The 16,833-nt window shown below is 42.8% G+C and overlaps 2 protein-coding genes and 1 non-coding gene across 3 annotated transcripts; 1 reads left to right on the top strand and 2 right to left on the bottom strand.

The window, feature by feature from the left end:
- Positions 1 to 860: 860 nt before the first annotated feature.
- On the bottom strand, positions 861 to 949 carry trnay-gua (transfer RNA tyrosine (anticodon GUA)). Its single transcript is given in 2 exon segments — positions 861 to 896; positions 913 to 949. It is a non-coding gene; the product is annotated as a tRNA-Tyr (tRNA).
- A 7,118-nt stretch (positions 950 to 8,067) lies between these two features.
- On the top strand, positions 8,068 to 10,814 carry selenok (selenoprotein K). Its single transcript, XM_070969312.1, has 5 exons — positions 8,068 to 8,149; positions 8,776 to 8,866; positions 9,415 to 9,489; positions 9,780 to 9,875; positions 10,096 to 10,814. The coding sequence occupies exons 1-4, from the start codon at positions 8,131 to 8,133 to the stop codon at positions 9,868 to 9,870; spliced, it is 276 nt and encodes a 91-aa protein (XP_070825413.1). The 5' UTR covers positions 8,068 to 8,130; the 3' UTR covers positions 9,871 to 9,875; positions 10,096 to 10,814.
- actr8 (actin related protein 8) lies at positions 10,810 to 15,690 on the bottom strand. Its single transcript, XM_070969311.1, has 13 exons — positions 15,403 to 15,690; positions 14,718 to 14,888; positions 14,487 to 14,597; positions 14,179 to 14,283; positions 13,832 to 14,005; positions 13,381 to 13,474; positions 13,130 to 13,262; positions 12,771 to 12,924; positions 12,417 to 12,512; positions 12,124 to 12,264; positions 11,697 to 12,006; positions 11,396 to 11,559; positions 10,810 to 11,234 (listed from the first exon to the last, which is right to left on the bottom strand). The coding sequence occupies exons 1-13, from the start codon at positions 15,535 to 15,537 to the stop codon at positions 11,091 to 11,093; spliced, it is 1,932 nt and encodes a 643-aa protein (XP_070825412.1). The 5' UTR covers positions 15,538 to 15,690; the 3' UTR covers positions 10,810 to 11,090.
- Between the last annotated feature and the right edge of the window lie 1,143 nt (positions 15,691 to 16,833).

Raw genomic sequence — 16,833 nt, forward strand, 5'->3', positions numbered from 1 at the left:
GAAAAGAGAAGGATGAAAGCCACTTGGAGCAGAGCGACTGCAAACCTCAGATCTCAGCAAAGTCACTGATATGTGAAAGTTATTCAAACTGAAAGGCCAAAAACACACTGAACTCTCAAACTTCCTGTTCCTCATTCCCATGACAATATCAAAACAGCAAGGCAGCAATCTTTCCATGCACTAAAGCAGATGACCTTCATCCAGCGAGGGTTATAAGAGAAGGATGTGTCAGCGTCATCATACTTCATTTCAAATGTGGTCATACTTCTGGAGATCAAGTAAAATTGATTGTCTGGTTATTGTAAAAATTAAGTCTGACAAAACAGAAACATATTTTTCCTGTAATAAGACATAAAGCTTGATATGTAAGAGCAACGTCTGTCTGACTCAAAGGACTCTTCATTTCAGTTGACTGCAGACTCTGCTTGAGAGAGTAACCTCATCACTGTGAGTATTTCCAGTGTGAAAACAAGAAAATAGAAGAAGAAATCCCTTTATTTGTCACAGCACACAGAGAGTTACAGGGAACTGCACACGCCATGCAAGTGAACTTCTTTCTCCGCTTTTAACCCATCCTGGAATGTTGTTCCTCCGCGGCAGACCAGGGGCGGTGGGCTGCCAGCCGAGCGGTGATCTTCTTGCATTTTTAGTGGGGGTACGTTTTATGGAGGATACCCCCAGGTGACACGGGGAGAACATGCAAACTCCACACAGAAAGACCCCTTTCCTCGAGCAGCAGGCACCGAAGGCATGGTGGAGGACACGCTCCCAGCGGGAATCGAACCGGGACTTTCTAGCTGTGAGGCGACAGTGTTGCGACAGTGTTACCACTTGTCACACCGCGCTACCTAAAAGATGTCTCCTTCGAGCCGGATTTGAACCAGCGACCTAAGGATTCCAACAGTGGTGCCTCTACAGTCCTCCGCTCTACCAACTGAGCTATCGAAGGGATGTTAGTTAAGCTTTCTTATATTTCCACTTTCCTCTCACATTTCTAATCTGAACATACCTTTACGCTGCATGACGCACCTAATGTCTCCAGTTACCTGTACACAGCAGGGAGAACCACCATGAGGACAGCTGGAGGCCATCCAGAGATATGCAGTAATCACCATGAACAGTAACTACAGCTGAGATGCCTCAAAAATGTCGATTATCTGGTATCTGCGGTTGATTTTTGGCTTTAACTTTTGAATGAATATACTAGGGGGCTGCACGGTGGCACAGCAGGTAGTGCGCGTGCCCGTCGCCAGTTCGATTCCCGGGTCGGGCCTTTCTGTGTGAAGTTTGCATGTTCTTCCCGTGCATGTGTGGGTTCTCTCCGGGCACTCCGGCTTCCTCCCACAGACAATACTAAATTGCCCCTAGGTGTGAGTGTGAACGGTTGTGCGTACAACCATCCCCACCCCCGCGACCACGAAAGGGATAAGTGGCATAGAAAATGGATGAATATACTAGGCTTTGTAAAAAATTATGATGAAATCAAATTTAAAAACAAGGAACAGTGGATTTTTGCATGTCTTTTTCATGTTTGGCACAAACACTTTATAGTCTAAAGCAATGAAACTTACAGTACAGTCCAACAGCGCTGTGTTTCCCTGTGGAGCTTTACTGACATTAGTCGACTTTAATCTGACAACTGCTCGCTGGCTGCAGTCCACCTCTCCATGTATCCATTCATGGGTGTGTCTGAAGAGTGTGAATCATTTGGGGTAAAGGACAGTGGTGATATGGATTCAGATAGACAACATGGAACAGACTGAAGAGGGATGAAGAAGTGCTGACTGTGGAGAAAAGAAAAAAATAATGCAAAGGAACTAAGTTGGAGCTATTTATCCAGCTGCAGGCCAAATTTCATCTCACTGATAAATACGCATTTTAAGGGGGAAAATAAGCTTGATTGTTAATCCCTTTATCATCTCTCTTGCTCTTCATGCTACTGTGTGGGATAACTGTCCTGTTTGCCTGATGGTTGTGTATGAACTTTGACCCCTCTGCATGGGTCAGCCCTCAGAGGTACAGCCGTGTTTTGTCTGAATGTTTGGGCCTTTGACCTTCAGTCTGGGGTCATGGCCACCAGAAGCAGCGGCAGAGGAACACCAGTGTGATTACAAGCTGCTTCAAAGAGCTTTCCAAGTTGCAGAGCTGTTTCTTTTTAATTCATTAGTCTTTCCCAGAGGGAGGTCTGGGAACCTAACGGGCTCCTTATGGGCTCAGAAAGGTCCCTATCAAGATAACCAATAGTATACAATTTCTTTTAGCTTGTTAATGGGAAAGTAATGCAGCCAGACACTGAAAATATCATGTCAAATATATTTTTTAAATCATTTTACTGTATCTGCTGCCCTCTAGTGGTCCTCAAGAGGGAACAATATTCCTGAATGTCAAAGAATCATGATGAAACATTCATTCATTAAAAATACTATGGATATTACGATCCTCTAACACAGCTGTTATTACATCATTCACTCATGATACTCATGATATCTGAGATCAGTACTTTTAGTTAATGTATAGATTCGAATTTCAAGTTTATCTGTCATTTCAAATCAAATCTCTCTTGGACCAGTTATAATGCGATATGAAAGATCAAACTACTCATTAGTACAGTGCGCTTTATAAAAAAAAGTAAACCTCAGTTCAACCTCAACAAGCCACAGCATTAAAGTGCTGATTGCTTGTTAATCCCTCAATAGCAATAGGCTATACTACATATAATAATACTCTTAAAGGGTGAAATTTGTGTCAGCTAATAATAATTAAGTAAATGATTTGAATACTGCTGGACCTCAAGCCATGGCAGCTTAACATGATGTGTGATTTTGATCACTGTTCGGACCACCAGGCATGTATGCACATTATGACCCATGACCATCAGCAGCAGCAGAGTGTCAGTCTTATATCCAACATCCCACAAAGGGTAATGGATAATAAAAGATACTCTTTTGTTGCAATTGGGTTTCTTCGGAATTAGCAATTCCTCATGTAGAATTTCTGTATTCATTTGTCCGTAATGCATTTTTAATCAAAAATTGAGTGTTGTGGAGCAGTGGTTATATGTGGCGCTTTTATTCTGAAAAACGTCTACCGGATGTGTTTTATTCTGCTTCGTGAACACAAACATAAGTCGATGGTGCAGTAGCGGTACACATCCTGACCATTTCATACAGTACAAAACGACATGTAAGTTCAGCTCACCGTAACCTGTGCACAGTCTGAAGTGTTTTGTACGACTTTAAATGACTTTTAAATGATAACACCTACTCTGAATAACGGAATGGAAGCTACTCTAGTATCTTGCTAATTTACCTGGCTAGCTTAATGTACAGCATCGACGGTCATCATGGAGAGGATTGAGCACCTTTAACTCTCAGTAAAAACCGGCCAAACGCTCATGAGTTTCTCTAGATGTGTGTTAGCTGCTGCTGGGATGTTGGACTGAGCTGTAAAGCTGCTGGAAGTAGTTTACCTGTCATGGGAGGGCTAGCTGCCATCCTGCGTGAGTCCTGAACCTGAATTCAGTTTAATACATTTCACCTGCGTTTGCATACTATTAAGTGTTCATTTCTGGTACTTCTTATCTCCTTTTTTCATCCATTTCTAGACAAGCGAGGATTCAGTGTCGCCACTGATCTACACTCTGCGCTGAAGTGGACAAAATAAAGGAAACACCACGTGAAAAACAACTTCAGTGTTAAATCATAGAGGCGTGACTGAACTTGATTGACAGTTGGGCGTGTCTGGCAGCTTCAGTGCAGAAGGTCAACACCTCCACCTGCAGCATGAGTGAGTTAACAGACTTTGAGAGAGGTCAGATAGTTGGTGCACAAGTTGGAGGTCTGTCGATCAGAAAAACCGCCCAGTTATGTGGTGTATCGCGTCGAACCGTCCTCAAAGTCATGAGTGTTTATAACAAACATGGAGATATTGCGACAGCAAAGGAGAACAGCAGGAACAAGCCACAGATGAAAAGGATGAGACAGACCAAATCTGGGGCGAATGGAGGAGCCGCCAGTGGTGAACCAGTGTCTGACCCTCTGGTCGACGCACAAAACCCTGATGAAGAGGGCAAAAGACCTAAATCCCAGGCCAAAGACAACGAGTAATATGGTCCGATGAATTATATTTCACACTATGTCTATGACATTTAGACTGATTATTGTTTGCATAATGCCATGGGCTGCCTCCGTTTAACCATAATTTTTTTCAGTTATGGATGTTTTCATGTGAGTTTTTATGTTAAAATATTTTTTTCAAAGGCTTGAAAATGACCAGGGAATATGAAAGTATTCTGTCAGCTATGGTACATTTCCAGGCTTTTCTGCATTGTTTTGGATGATGTTTTATAAGCTTCAGTGTTTATAAGCTTAAGTGAATTCAGTTGAATATCTTTGTGTTTGGGTGCAGCTGTCAAATGTTTTTGTCCAGCTTATTGATGAGGGGAAAAACACACATGGACAATAACATTAGCTCTAAATGAAGCACCACCCATACAGTATGTGCAAACAATGAAACCAACTAAAATACTCCAAATAATACTTTATCCCAAAGAAAAATAGAATAATGGGAATAGAGAGAAATGTCAATACTGCACATTCATATGCTACACGAGCAGTGAGTTTATCCCTTTGTACTGGCATTAAGCAGTGTTATAAGCTGACACTTGCATGCTGGCTGCATTCAGCTGTGGTTCACGTACTGATATATATTTATGGGTTTCTTAGAGAGAGAATTTACAGAGATGTGAATGTGTTGTAGTACACCTGTTCAGATTCAGATTCACAAAAAAGGCTGTATTTTTTCTGTGTTTGTAGAGAATGTATTGTGCACTGATTTCAACAAGAGAAATACATCTGTGTTCTGCTGCCAGTCTGCTGTGTTGGACTGGATCACCCTTCTGACCACACTTTGAACCCCTGAGAAATCCTCCTGTTTTGTTGTGACATTTTGACCTTTGACCTTCAGTCTGTGTCATGACCATCAGAGGCAGCAGCAGATGAAGAGGGGCTGTGGACTGCTTCAAAAATAAACTGCAGTTGCAGAGCTCTCTCTTCATAGGTCACTCATTGGTGATTAATCAATAATGAAAATAATGGTGTGATTTGGTTACCTCAGAATAAACAATGTAGAATTGTACATTTTGCCTGCTTATTTATTGCTTAATTATCTCAGTTTTATGAAAAACGCGTTGTTACAGCAAAACACTGAGTAATGTAAAGCACTAGTCACTAGTCTTTTATTCTGAAAAGCTCCGACCAGAAGTACTGGTTCTGCCCGCAGTGAAACGTAAACAGCGTGGTGATGAAGCAGCGGTGGACAGGCTGAAGACGGTGCACAATTGTAGTTGTAAGTAAAACACCATGTAAATAATGCACGCGTTCATATGTTTCATGTGTGTTTGAATGCAACTCAAGTGCTAGCACTGTATTCTGAATACGTATTTTGTTGATGGATGCTAATCTAGTAGCTTGCTACCTGGCTAGCCTAAATCACAACATCGACACTTATCATGGAGTGGGTTGAACATCTTTGACTGTCAACAAAAGCGAACCGAGCCTCTGTGATTATGTGTCAGGTGCTGCTAGGTCTTTGCACTGTATTGTAAAGAGTGCGGTTTATTTTGTTCAACCCCTGTACACCTGCCTCAGGTAACGTTAGCTCTGTAACTGGTTGTGTGAGTCCTGATACTGAATCACATCTGTCTTTGTACACAGTTGAGTCATGGTGTCAAAATGGTAATTAACGGTATTTTTTATTCTCCTTTTTTTTTTTTTTTTTTTATCCATTTATAGACACAGTGCACTTCAGCAGCCTCTGAGCCTGCTGCCTGCCTGCCTGCCAGCTTAGATTATAAGGAGCGTTCAAAGCAAAATGAGTGATTTAACAGAGTTTGAAAGATGCCAAATAGTTGCTGCACGACTGTCAGGTGCATCTGTCACAAAAACTGCACAGCTCTTCAACGTGGCAAGAGGAACAGTCTCCAGGGTCATGACCGTGTACGTCAAACATGGACGAACAGCATCAGCCAAGAAAAACAGTGGGCGCAAGTCAAAGCTCACCGAAAAGGATAGACAGACACTTCTCAGGATAGTCGATGAACACCCTGAGTATACCGCCTCAAAAATCACCACAGAGCTGAATAGACACCTGTCTCACACCGTCTCTGTGAAGACTATCCGGCGCGAGCTTCACAAAGCTGGTATTTTTAGAGGAGCGTCCAGTCGGAAAGCGGAGAATGAGACTGTCACACAGAAGCCAGATGGAAAGGACACTAAACCTGAATGTGACACACAGGAACCAGGTGACGAGAGAACACATGACACAGAGTGTGACACGCAAAAGCCTGTGGAAGACAAAACAATATCTGAGCCCCAGGTTGGTGTCGAAGACAGCAACACAGAAAAATCCCTAGAGAGAATACGACCTGAATCCCAAGGCAGCGACGAAGAGTGCAGCACACAAAGGCCGGGCGGAGAGAGCACAGGAACTGAATCCCAGACAAGTGAAAAGGAATAACATGGTCCCATGTATTGTGTTTCAGCCTCCCAGCATCAAGATTGGTGATGTTGAGGGAAAACCACAGAATGCCTTCACCCCTTAATGTCGCCAGCTGCACATCGATCTGTAACAACATTTCAGTTTTAGGGATTTGCTTATTTATTTTGCATGAGTGCAATATTCAGCCTAGTTTTCTTTTTTTCTTGGTTCAAAGGCAAACAAGACTTAAATGTAGATCATTGAGAATTGACCTAAATAATTGAAAATGTCCATACTGTTGATGTTTAATGGTATGTTATGATATTGTGGAGGTTATATGTACCAGAAAAACTTCTTGTGGATAAGATGTGAAACCAAGCAGCAACTACAATCCCATATGTAACAACCTTAAAATATAGTTCCTCTACCATCTCAAAAAGTCACTGTTAAACTCTGAAATTATGATGATGATGATTATTATTATTATTATTAATTTTGAAAATGTTAGGCTCTCAGTAGTAGATCTCCATCATTTGTGTCTTCTAACATGTCTTGATGACTTTGAAAAATATGTATATATGTTTAATTAGAGGACATCAAGCCTCAAAGAGCAGTACTATATGTGTTGGGGCTTGGTTGGGGGGTTTCTCAGGCTATCATAATCTTCACCCAAATCCCAAAGTGCAGGTTTCAGAAAATGTCTTCAGCAATTCATGGGGTGGTGCAGATCAAGCACTTTTGCATACTTGCATAAATTGTAAAATAGTACAATAAAATGAGACACATTCATGGACACTTCTTACTTTATGCTGCAAATTGTACTGAATGATAATTGATGAATGCACCATAAAGTATTCTGTCTCAAGGGCTGCATCCCTCCCATGGTCCCTTTGCTTTTGAATACTAAATTTCACATTTGAAGCAGCTGGATGTGCGTAGCTGTGTTGGGGCTGGGATACAAGACATCAGACAACATGTTATGTTTGCACTGCACATTAAAACAGCAGAAAAACACAAAAGCATTGTGTACATTCTGTGATCAAAGTAGAACTATACTATTTGTTGTTTGATTTTGTGTTGCGACTGCACATTTCAAAGCAACCATAAGCAAGGACACAAAGAAAGCAGAACAGACTGAGAACTCATTGCTAGGTCTTTGACGCGTCTATCAAACTCTGAATACTAAAAAGAGGTTTCAAGTGGTTTCACAATGGCCTTCCTAATTTAAATATGAGAACTCAGACTTTTGGAGTTAGCGAGTTGCTCCTGTGTTTATATGAGCATTCAATAAGTCAACCATAATTACCACCAAGTGCGGTGCTGCAACAGCTTCCATACAAACGTTTCACCTGTTCAAAATTCCACGTCGGTCCAAACCTTACTTCAGTAAAACTTTAAGTGTCATCAGCAAAATGTACTGAAAATGTCAGAACAATCCAGTCATTCTTTATGAACAATTACATATTAAGATTTATTATACACGGTATGAGTTACATTTTAATCACATAAAATGCCCTCGGAATGACAAATATGATGCATTTCGTGTATTTTTGTACGGCTGCACATGCGCGTCCGAGAATGACGCAGCAACTGACCCGGAAGTGTAGTGCCAGTAGTAAACACGGCTTTCACAGCTGTGGTACTTTCAAAACGATGGTGTACGTGTCCAACGGTGAGTGGTTTTTCCTGTGTCGTTAACTGTTTTCTCTCATTTAACATGTAGCTTTCCTGTATAAATTGTTTTCTATGCCAAACATTTTCAGTTCACAAACACCACCACAGCAGGAATGTGTAATGGTAGCAGAGCGTTTGGCTAAACATAGCTAACTAGCTTGTTAGCAGGCTTAGCCTGGCTGGATGTGCGTAGTGTGAAGAACTGCTGAATTAATCAAACTAGTCTTGTCAAAGAAGGTATTTACTGGTGTTCTTTCTGTCGCTTATCAATTTGGGTGTTTAGTGCAGTAGTTTATTGAGTATGCAGTGTTGAGCATGAGAAGATGTAACAAACAGGCCCACTTTCTAAAGCATCTTAAGGCTGACATGATCGTAGCCCCCAGATTTAAAATGTGACCCAGATCAAACTTAAGGGAAAGGGGGCCCTGCTGTGTCCTGCCTTGCTTTTAAGTCGTGATTGACTGTGTAAATCTATGTGTACTGAATGCCAGGTCAAGGGGGAGTAACACTGCTTAATCTCTACTTGTAAGGTGGTTTTGAATGTGAACATCACATGATCCCTGTCTGATCCCTTGTCTCTCCCACATAAATAAATAAATAAATCTGTCTGTCTATCAATCTCAGGTCAGGTCCTGGATAGCAGGAGTCAGTCACCATGGCGACTGTCCTTACTGGTCGATCTCTTCTGGGGGGCAGTGGAGTTTATCGGCCTGTTGTAAGTCCATCAGTCACACAGGCGTTGAATCAAGGAGACCAAAAGGCCACATTATTAACTTCACTCTGTGAGGCTTTAGGCTCAGCAGTGCTTTGAGTTAAATGCTAATGTTAGTCATAGGGCTGCACCTAATGCTTAGTTTTCATTGCTGATTAATCTGTCAATTATTTTCCTAATTGATTAATTAATTGCACTATAAAATGTCAGAAAATGGTGAAACGCATCGATCGTTTCCTAAAGCCTAACATGATATCCCGCTCGTCTCATTTAGCATATGTACTGAAGACCTTGAAGGAAAAAGTCAACAGATATTCACTATACTGTCATAGAGGAGTGAAGAAAACAGATTAATCTATTATCCAAATAGCTGACAACTAATCTGTTCATCGTTGCAGCTTTAGACATTAGCATGCTAACATTTGCTAATGCTGAGGAACATGAGAATTTTCTTAGCTGGTATTTTGTCATAAACCAAAAAGTTGAGAAAAAGCAATGTTTTTGTATAACCACGTAACACTGTTGTCCCTCTGATCTTTGTCCTCTACCAGTTTTAAGACATTGGTTCACCCTAACATGACAAAGAATGGAAACTGTGTTTCGTCAGGCTTCACAGATGGCAGAGGGTAGGTCCCTGGGCCACAGTCATTTCTCAACTCTCTCTCTCTCTCTCTCTCTCTCTCTCTCTCTCTCTCTCTCTCTCTCTCTCTCTCTCTCTCTCTCTCTCTCTCACACACACACACACAATTTGCATTTCCAGTCAGGTGTGGGTTTCTCATTCATGTCCATCCCTTGCACTCCAGTTTCAAATATCTGATCAAGAAACTGATGTAAACAGTAATAAAGAAGTTTTGAAGACCTTGCTTAGCCTCAGTTCATACCATTGTTCCCTCTCCTCTGTCACTTGCTTTTGCAGTCCTCCAGGTCCCCCTGGTGGGAGGAGACGAATGGGAAGAATTTCTCACGGTGGAGGTCCCAATGCTCCACCAATGGGTGGAGGAGGATGAGGAAGGTGAGAAATAGTTTTTCCTGAAATAATCATTACTCGGTCAATAAACTTGTTGTTATCATGTACCTTCTCTTTATGGAGCCTGTATAACAAAGTGAGATTAAGGCATTAAATTAGAATGTAAACATTTCCAAGTTGTTTTTTTTTTTTAATTGGAAATCAAATATTTGGATACATGAGGAAAACATTACTCCTTCATTGTGTTACCCTCACTTCTTTGTAGGTAAACGCCTACACATCTAGTGTAGGCGTGGGCCTGGCACAGTGTCTGATGGTGACATCACAGTGCTGAAGCCCCTCTTCATCGGCTGCCGCTGCCACAAGCAGCTACTTGACGCCTTTCTGGGAATTCCTATACGTAGGGGCCAGAATGGCCGATACAGCAGCTAACTGCATCACCTCCTCCCCTTTTCCTGCTTCTGCCCTTACACTCAGCGATCACGTAGACATCTCAGTTGTGATCATTCCTTCAGGGAATCATGAAGTTACAGTAGTTTGTCTTTGTTTTGTGTCCTTCTGTTTGAATAAAAACTTGTGCTGTTAAAACATGTTCATACTGAGCTACTTTGTCTTGTTTCATTACTGTCACACTTGGTAATGACAGAATTTATCTCTATGTAGACCTATTGAACACTGACAACAATAAAAGGAATGAAGATGAAATGTTTGTCTCTGCACTTCAGTGGCGATATTGTGGGAGGATACTATAGGGTAGATTTATGAGAAGTGGGTGATTTTGTATCTGAAATATAATGCGGATAATGGCAGAAGAGGTGGAGGCAACAGTTACACTGCATGTGAGACTTAAATGCATTGAGTTACTGGGCCTGTGAAGGGAGATGTGGGTTGCACTGGAGGCAGCCTTTGTGTTTAAATTTGATATGGTCACAATTCAAAGAAAGGTGGATTTTGTTTGTTCCAATAAATTGCAACTATTGTGTATTCAAGTGTCAGAGGGTTTATTTACACACATCCAAATTTCAATTAAAAAGGATAAGCTGTACTATTTACAGAACATCAACAAGTAAACTTCTTGAGTGTGTTCAAAAGTTGCACAACAATGACCTCTTCTGGGTTTTTGATGGATGGAAAAAGCAAATGCAACAACGTAAAATTCAGGTCGACATGTACACGTCCAAAGCGTCTTTTTGCTCTTCAGTTCTACTTTCTTCTCTGAGCGCTTTCAGTAACACCTGAAGGCCTCCTGTGTGGACAGTTTCACCAGACGAAGGCCGCTCTCTCACGGAGCATTCGGACACCAAAGCGCTGCCACTCCCTCTGGTGGATCCACATCTCCTGAGTGGTGTCCAGACAGGCCAGCACTGCTCCACCCTTCCACGATATCAGCCGAGGGTCCATGTCCTAGAGCACGTGCACATCAACATACAGTACATTAGAGGGGCTGTGTGTATGTACCTGTGACATACCGTGTTAAAATGATGGCCACTGAATACCAAGCTACTTTACCTGCAGTGCAGATTTGTATCCTATTCTGTGACTATGTACAACACATCCCAGGTTACCTTTGGCCTTGTGATAACTTCCACGTTGTCGACCAGCCTTCTGAATGAGGGCGGCATCTTGTTGATGATACGGTGAAGCAGAAACTCCTGAGCACCATGAAACATGAGTCCTCCTCCCACCACCAGGATGGAGCTGTACATCTTGCGTTTGGTTTCGTCTGATGCTACCGATAAAAAAGATGAGGTGAATTAAAAACAGGACATCCTGAGCACCATAAAACATCTGTCCTCCTTTTTACATCCTGTTCAACACACTGTTCATGTCTTCCTGCTTCCCTTCTGTCGCTCTGTCCTTTCTTACCACAGCAGTCGATGCTGTGCAGGATGGCCTTATCCAGGCCCAGTGCTTTGCTCTCAAACTGGCTCATGATAGCGGTCTTCCTTGACAGGTGAGCAGACAGGGGCTCCTCCACCTCTCCTGCACCCATCAGGCACTCCCCCTGTGAAGGCCCAAGCTCTGTCTCCCCCTTCATTGCTCCTGCACCGCTGCCACTCCCACAGCCCCTGGGCGGGTCTGAGAGCTCCACCACCCCTCCCTGGCTGCTCATCTCACCATCCAGACCACCACCTGGTCTGGAAACAGCTTTCCTGTCTGCAGCTGATTTGGACGACTGGTGAAGAAAATGAGAGACCAATCAAATGACAAGAACCACACAGCTTCTACCTGAAGAAATTTCATTTAATTCAACATGTACATGTGTGCATATCTCTGTGTGAGCGTGTGTTACCTGGTCCTGTTTGCTCTGTGTGGTCAGCAGGTAGTGTTCATCATGAGGATCCTCCGAGTCACCTTGAGAACGGTACTGAAGTGATGTCATCTTCTGACCTACAATGCCAAATGTGGTTGGGTAGAAAAGACCCATGGGCGCCTAATACACACACGAGCCATAAAACATGAGAGGGAAGAACACAAATAGAGCCACAGATGAAAAGTCATTCTAGTACACAAGCAGGAGACAGAATAATGCACCAGGTATTTCAACAACAATGTTAAAAAGCGTAGTTTGTCATAAATAAGTACCTCTAATTTCTCATCTCCCAGTCGAACCTGGTAGAGAAGAGCTGGGGCTTCTGGGAAACGTGTCTGGAATTCATGATCTTGTAGTCCTGATATGTCCTGTTAAGAATAACAGCAGATTTCTTTGTCCTTTCTTGAGAAACAACTGATCAAAACAGAGCCAACACTTCACTAAAACTGATCAATGTACAAGCGACAGTTCCCCAACGCTCCCTCTAAAAACACACACACACACACACACACACACACACACACACACACACACACACACACACACACACACACACACACACACACACACACACACACACACACACACACACACACACACACACACACACCCTGACCAACACACACTTGATCTAGATGGCAGAAGGTCTCTTTCAGATGCTGCAGCAGCTGACAGTCCAGTCGGGTGGACAGCTGACACTCTCTGTAGGGAAAGCCCGCCCTCTGCAGGAGCCAGAAGAAAGTACGGGTCACATCTGAGCCACCGTAGGCCAAAGACAGCCTGGAAAGTCCAACAGACACAGAGTTCATCTAATGAATACTCATCCTGATCATCACTTTTTTAATCAAACATTCACTGTTGATCTGTACTGTATGTCACTGTTGGGGGTTAAATGTATAAAAGGGATCAATGATATCTGATCTCAATTGCTGAATAAGAGTTTTCATCGACATAAATCAAACACAAAAGTGGCCCTCAACCCCACCTGGAGTTCCGGTGGGACACTCCGTCCTCTACACAGCAAAGACTGGTCTTCTGGTCTCCAACATCCACGACACAAGCACTGCTCAACCCACTGCCAAACGTAGCACACACAGACTCCTGGTGCACAATGATCGCTGCACACATGCAACAGTACAGAGGGTTAGGCGATGGCAAGAGAGGCAGACTCCTTAATCTACCATGACGAAGACATACATGTATATACCCACATGTATACATGTATGTGTGTACTACCTGAGAAGCCCATATTAAGCAGCAGCATGTTGACAATTTCTTTGATGTGCTGCCTGTTGTAGATGTCGGGAACCAATAGGATGCATCTGTAATACTGGAAACCAGTCACAACAGCGAAGCATTGATGTGAAAAGAGCAATTCCACTGTCAGTACAAGTACCACTACAAGTACAACTTTTTTTTTTTTTTTTTTTCTTTTTCAACTCACTGTAATTAACTCTTCAGTGTATTTTTGAGCTGCTTGAGTCTTTTTGATTCGTCTATACCCTTTAACTTAGATTGGAAAATGCTCCTACCTTTAGATGTGCTTCTAGGTAATACTAAATATTTTGCACACATTGATCTTGTTGTGATGTTCCTCATTTTATAAGCCTTTCTTCATCTGTCTTCCTTCACTTTGCCCCACAGAAGAAGGTGATACATGATGAAGAGATGAAGAGTTTTCTCCTACCTTGAGGTCTTTGAGGGGGATATCCAGTTGCTTTTGAATGACATGGCTCCAGATCGTCTCCAGGTCAGCCAGGACAGCAGTCAGTGAGCCCCCGGGACCGGCATGTATGTTGAGCTGACCTCTCACTAAAGGCCAGTGGATGTTGTAACAGTCGGATGGATTAACATAGAGAGCCTGCATGATGGCATGATGGAAGGGTGGAGGGAGAGGGAGGAGAAAACAAGATGAGGATAAATGGATAAAACAACCAAAGAGAGTTTAGGTAAAGCAGAGTTTAGGTAAAGCAAACAGTTTCAGATGTCTGATTTAATAGGAGACATGAGACCAATTCAGAGACATTCACTGACCTCCTCTCCCACCAGATGAGGAGGATGGTGGGTGGTGCTGGTCCACTTCACCCTGGAGCTGCTGTCTAGCACTGCTGGGCGGATCTGACAGTTATAGGCTCTGGCCTTAAAACACACACACACACACACGCACACACACACACACACACACACACACACACACACACACACACACACACACACACACACACACAGTATTAAAAAATGAATCTCAGCACATGAAAGCATATAGTACAAGACACTATTACACTAGAGTAATTTGTAGCATTAATTACGCACCAATCTTGTCTCTTCCTGTTTATACACACCTGCTCAGCGGACACGGGTGTCCTCCGCACTCCGTTTGACATCTTCTTGGACCAGATGGCCTGGTCGACCATTTTAAGCCCATTCTGCCTCTGCTCATTACTCTCTGCTTTCTGTCGGACAGAAGGAAGAAGCAACGAGGGCAAGACACATACACAAAATCAATCCAAGAACAGCACAGACACAGAATAGAAAGACCGAATTTCGGGTGTATCTGGTCACGAGTCACGTACATTTAGACCTTCTCTCAACAGCCAGGCGTCTTCATATCTGGGCTGTCCACTTTGCTTGTGTCTGCGTGCTATCACATGTGGGATTGTCACCGGAAGAGTGTCTGTTGCTCGGCCAATGCGGAGCGTCCTTGATCCAGGGTGGATGACAACCACAAAATTGCTCTGTATTTGCTGAAAAAGAGGAACATATACATACAGAGGGACGATCAGCATAAGCATAACAATGTCATGCACAGAACAGAAACGGTTAAACACTATGTAGCATTATGTTAAAGTACGTGGATACTTTAACATTACAGCCGTATGTGATTGCAGAACATATCACAACATAATTTCCTGCTATAACAGCCTCAACTCATCTGGGAAGTCTTTCCACATGATTTTGGAACCCGGCTCCAAAGATTTGCTCCCATTCAGCCAGCTAATTACTCACCGCTCACCGTAACGTACACGACAAACCTAAAGACGACTCACCAGTTTCACCATTAATGAAAATCTCCTAAACTAAATGTGTCTCCGTCCGAGTAACTGATGGGTTCAAGTACGAACTAACATTAACACTAAACCCCTGTCAGTCCACAACACGGGATGAGTGTGCATGTGAAAGCTAAATAGGCTGAATAACAGAGATTAATACAAATATGAGCATTAAACAATAGCTGAAACGCTCGACTTCTCCTCTCACCTCCTGAAGGGGGTCCGGGATGGTCGGAGGAGCGATGGGTCGCTTCACCCCGCGCTGTTGCTCTTTATCTTTCTCCTTGTCTCGTTCCTTTTCTTTCTCCTTCCCGTTGTCCTGCTCTTTTTCAGCCTGGGTCATAGTTACTGTAGGACTTAATCGACTAAACTCTCAAAAATAATGATTCGGGAGCTTTTCGTGCCTTTAAAGTGTTTAAAAATACGACCGCACGGCTCAACCTCCCTTTCAATGAAAAGTTATGGCAGTGGTTATTCTACTTCCGTGTTTGGTCACGTGCTACAAAATGGCGATTTTCTATTTGTCGAAACTGTTGCTTTTCTTCGCACTGTCTTTACATTGGCATTCATGTGGGCGCTGCATGATAAATCATGACAAACGCTTGTGTTTTTTTACAAAGGGCCCATATACATTGTACCGAATGGAAAAACATTTCACTCATCTCATCATTTAGACTGTCTGTTTACTGAATGTAGTGTAACTGCATCCTGCTGTATGCTGCTGCTTATGGCTTTAACATGTCACGTAGGATAAAGGTTCAGAGATTAAGAATTTGTTTCTGTTCTCTGACAAGAAGACAATCAATCTGACTGGTCAAGATTTGTTATGCAAACTGCATGCTGTCATTCATTGTAGTCCAGGTGGATTGTAGATCACAATTCCTGATGACAGGACCATAAAGGCAGTTCAACTTTTACAATCCACTGCTGAGTGTTTGTACTGCTGGACACTACCAGTCTATGCTGTATGCTTTTACTATGCCAAACATTCAGCAGATTGCTACAACATCACCTAATGTATCATTGATATCTGCAGTGGGACATGTCTTGCAACACCATTGTACAGCAACATTTAATCCCTCTGATGATGACAAGTAATTGGCTGATGCACAGTTGAATATACAAGAGTGGCTTAAGTGTGAGCACATTTTGTTTGTGGGCCTTCAGGGGTGTGCTTTGTCAGTTCAGCCATCTGATGCATTCAAAGTCAATAACTCAGTTCCTAATGGTACTGTTGCATTGACACCTGGTTGTGAACCAAAGCATGTTGAAGAAGTGATGGCACAACACCAACTGAGGAGAGAAGCTTCAGCAGACCCTCTCACACAGTTTATAAGAAGTCTTGGCGATGACCTCTACATGCTTTGCTCAACTGAACAACTTGCACTGCCACAAAGTACATTCGAATTGCAGCAGCCACCTCTTTCAGTGCACTCCTTCTCATCTTTTTCAAGTTCTAGCCATTTTGTGGGCTAACCAAAAGAATTGCGCAGGACTGCGTGAGCTCATGACTGCATGGTTCATGTTCTTCATACAGTGTTGCACACCTTGAACAGAAGCGCTTGCATTCTAGCCAGAAGTTGCTACTACTAATTCCAGATATGTTTTTGGTGTCACTCACGACTTTGGTCATTTGTGA

Source organism: Chaetodon trifascialis, chromosome 8 (assembly GCF_039877785.1).
Source record: "Chaetodon trifascialis isolate fChaTrf1 chromosome 8, fChaTrf1.hap1, whole genome shotgun sequence".
Lineage (NCBI taxonomy): Eukaryota > Metazoa > Chordata > Actinopteri > Chaetodontiformes > Chaetodontidae > Chaetodon > Chaetodon trifascialis.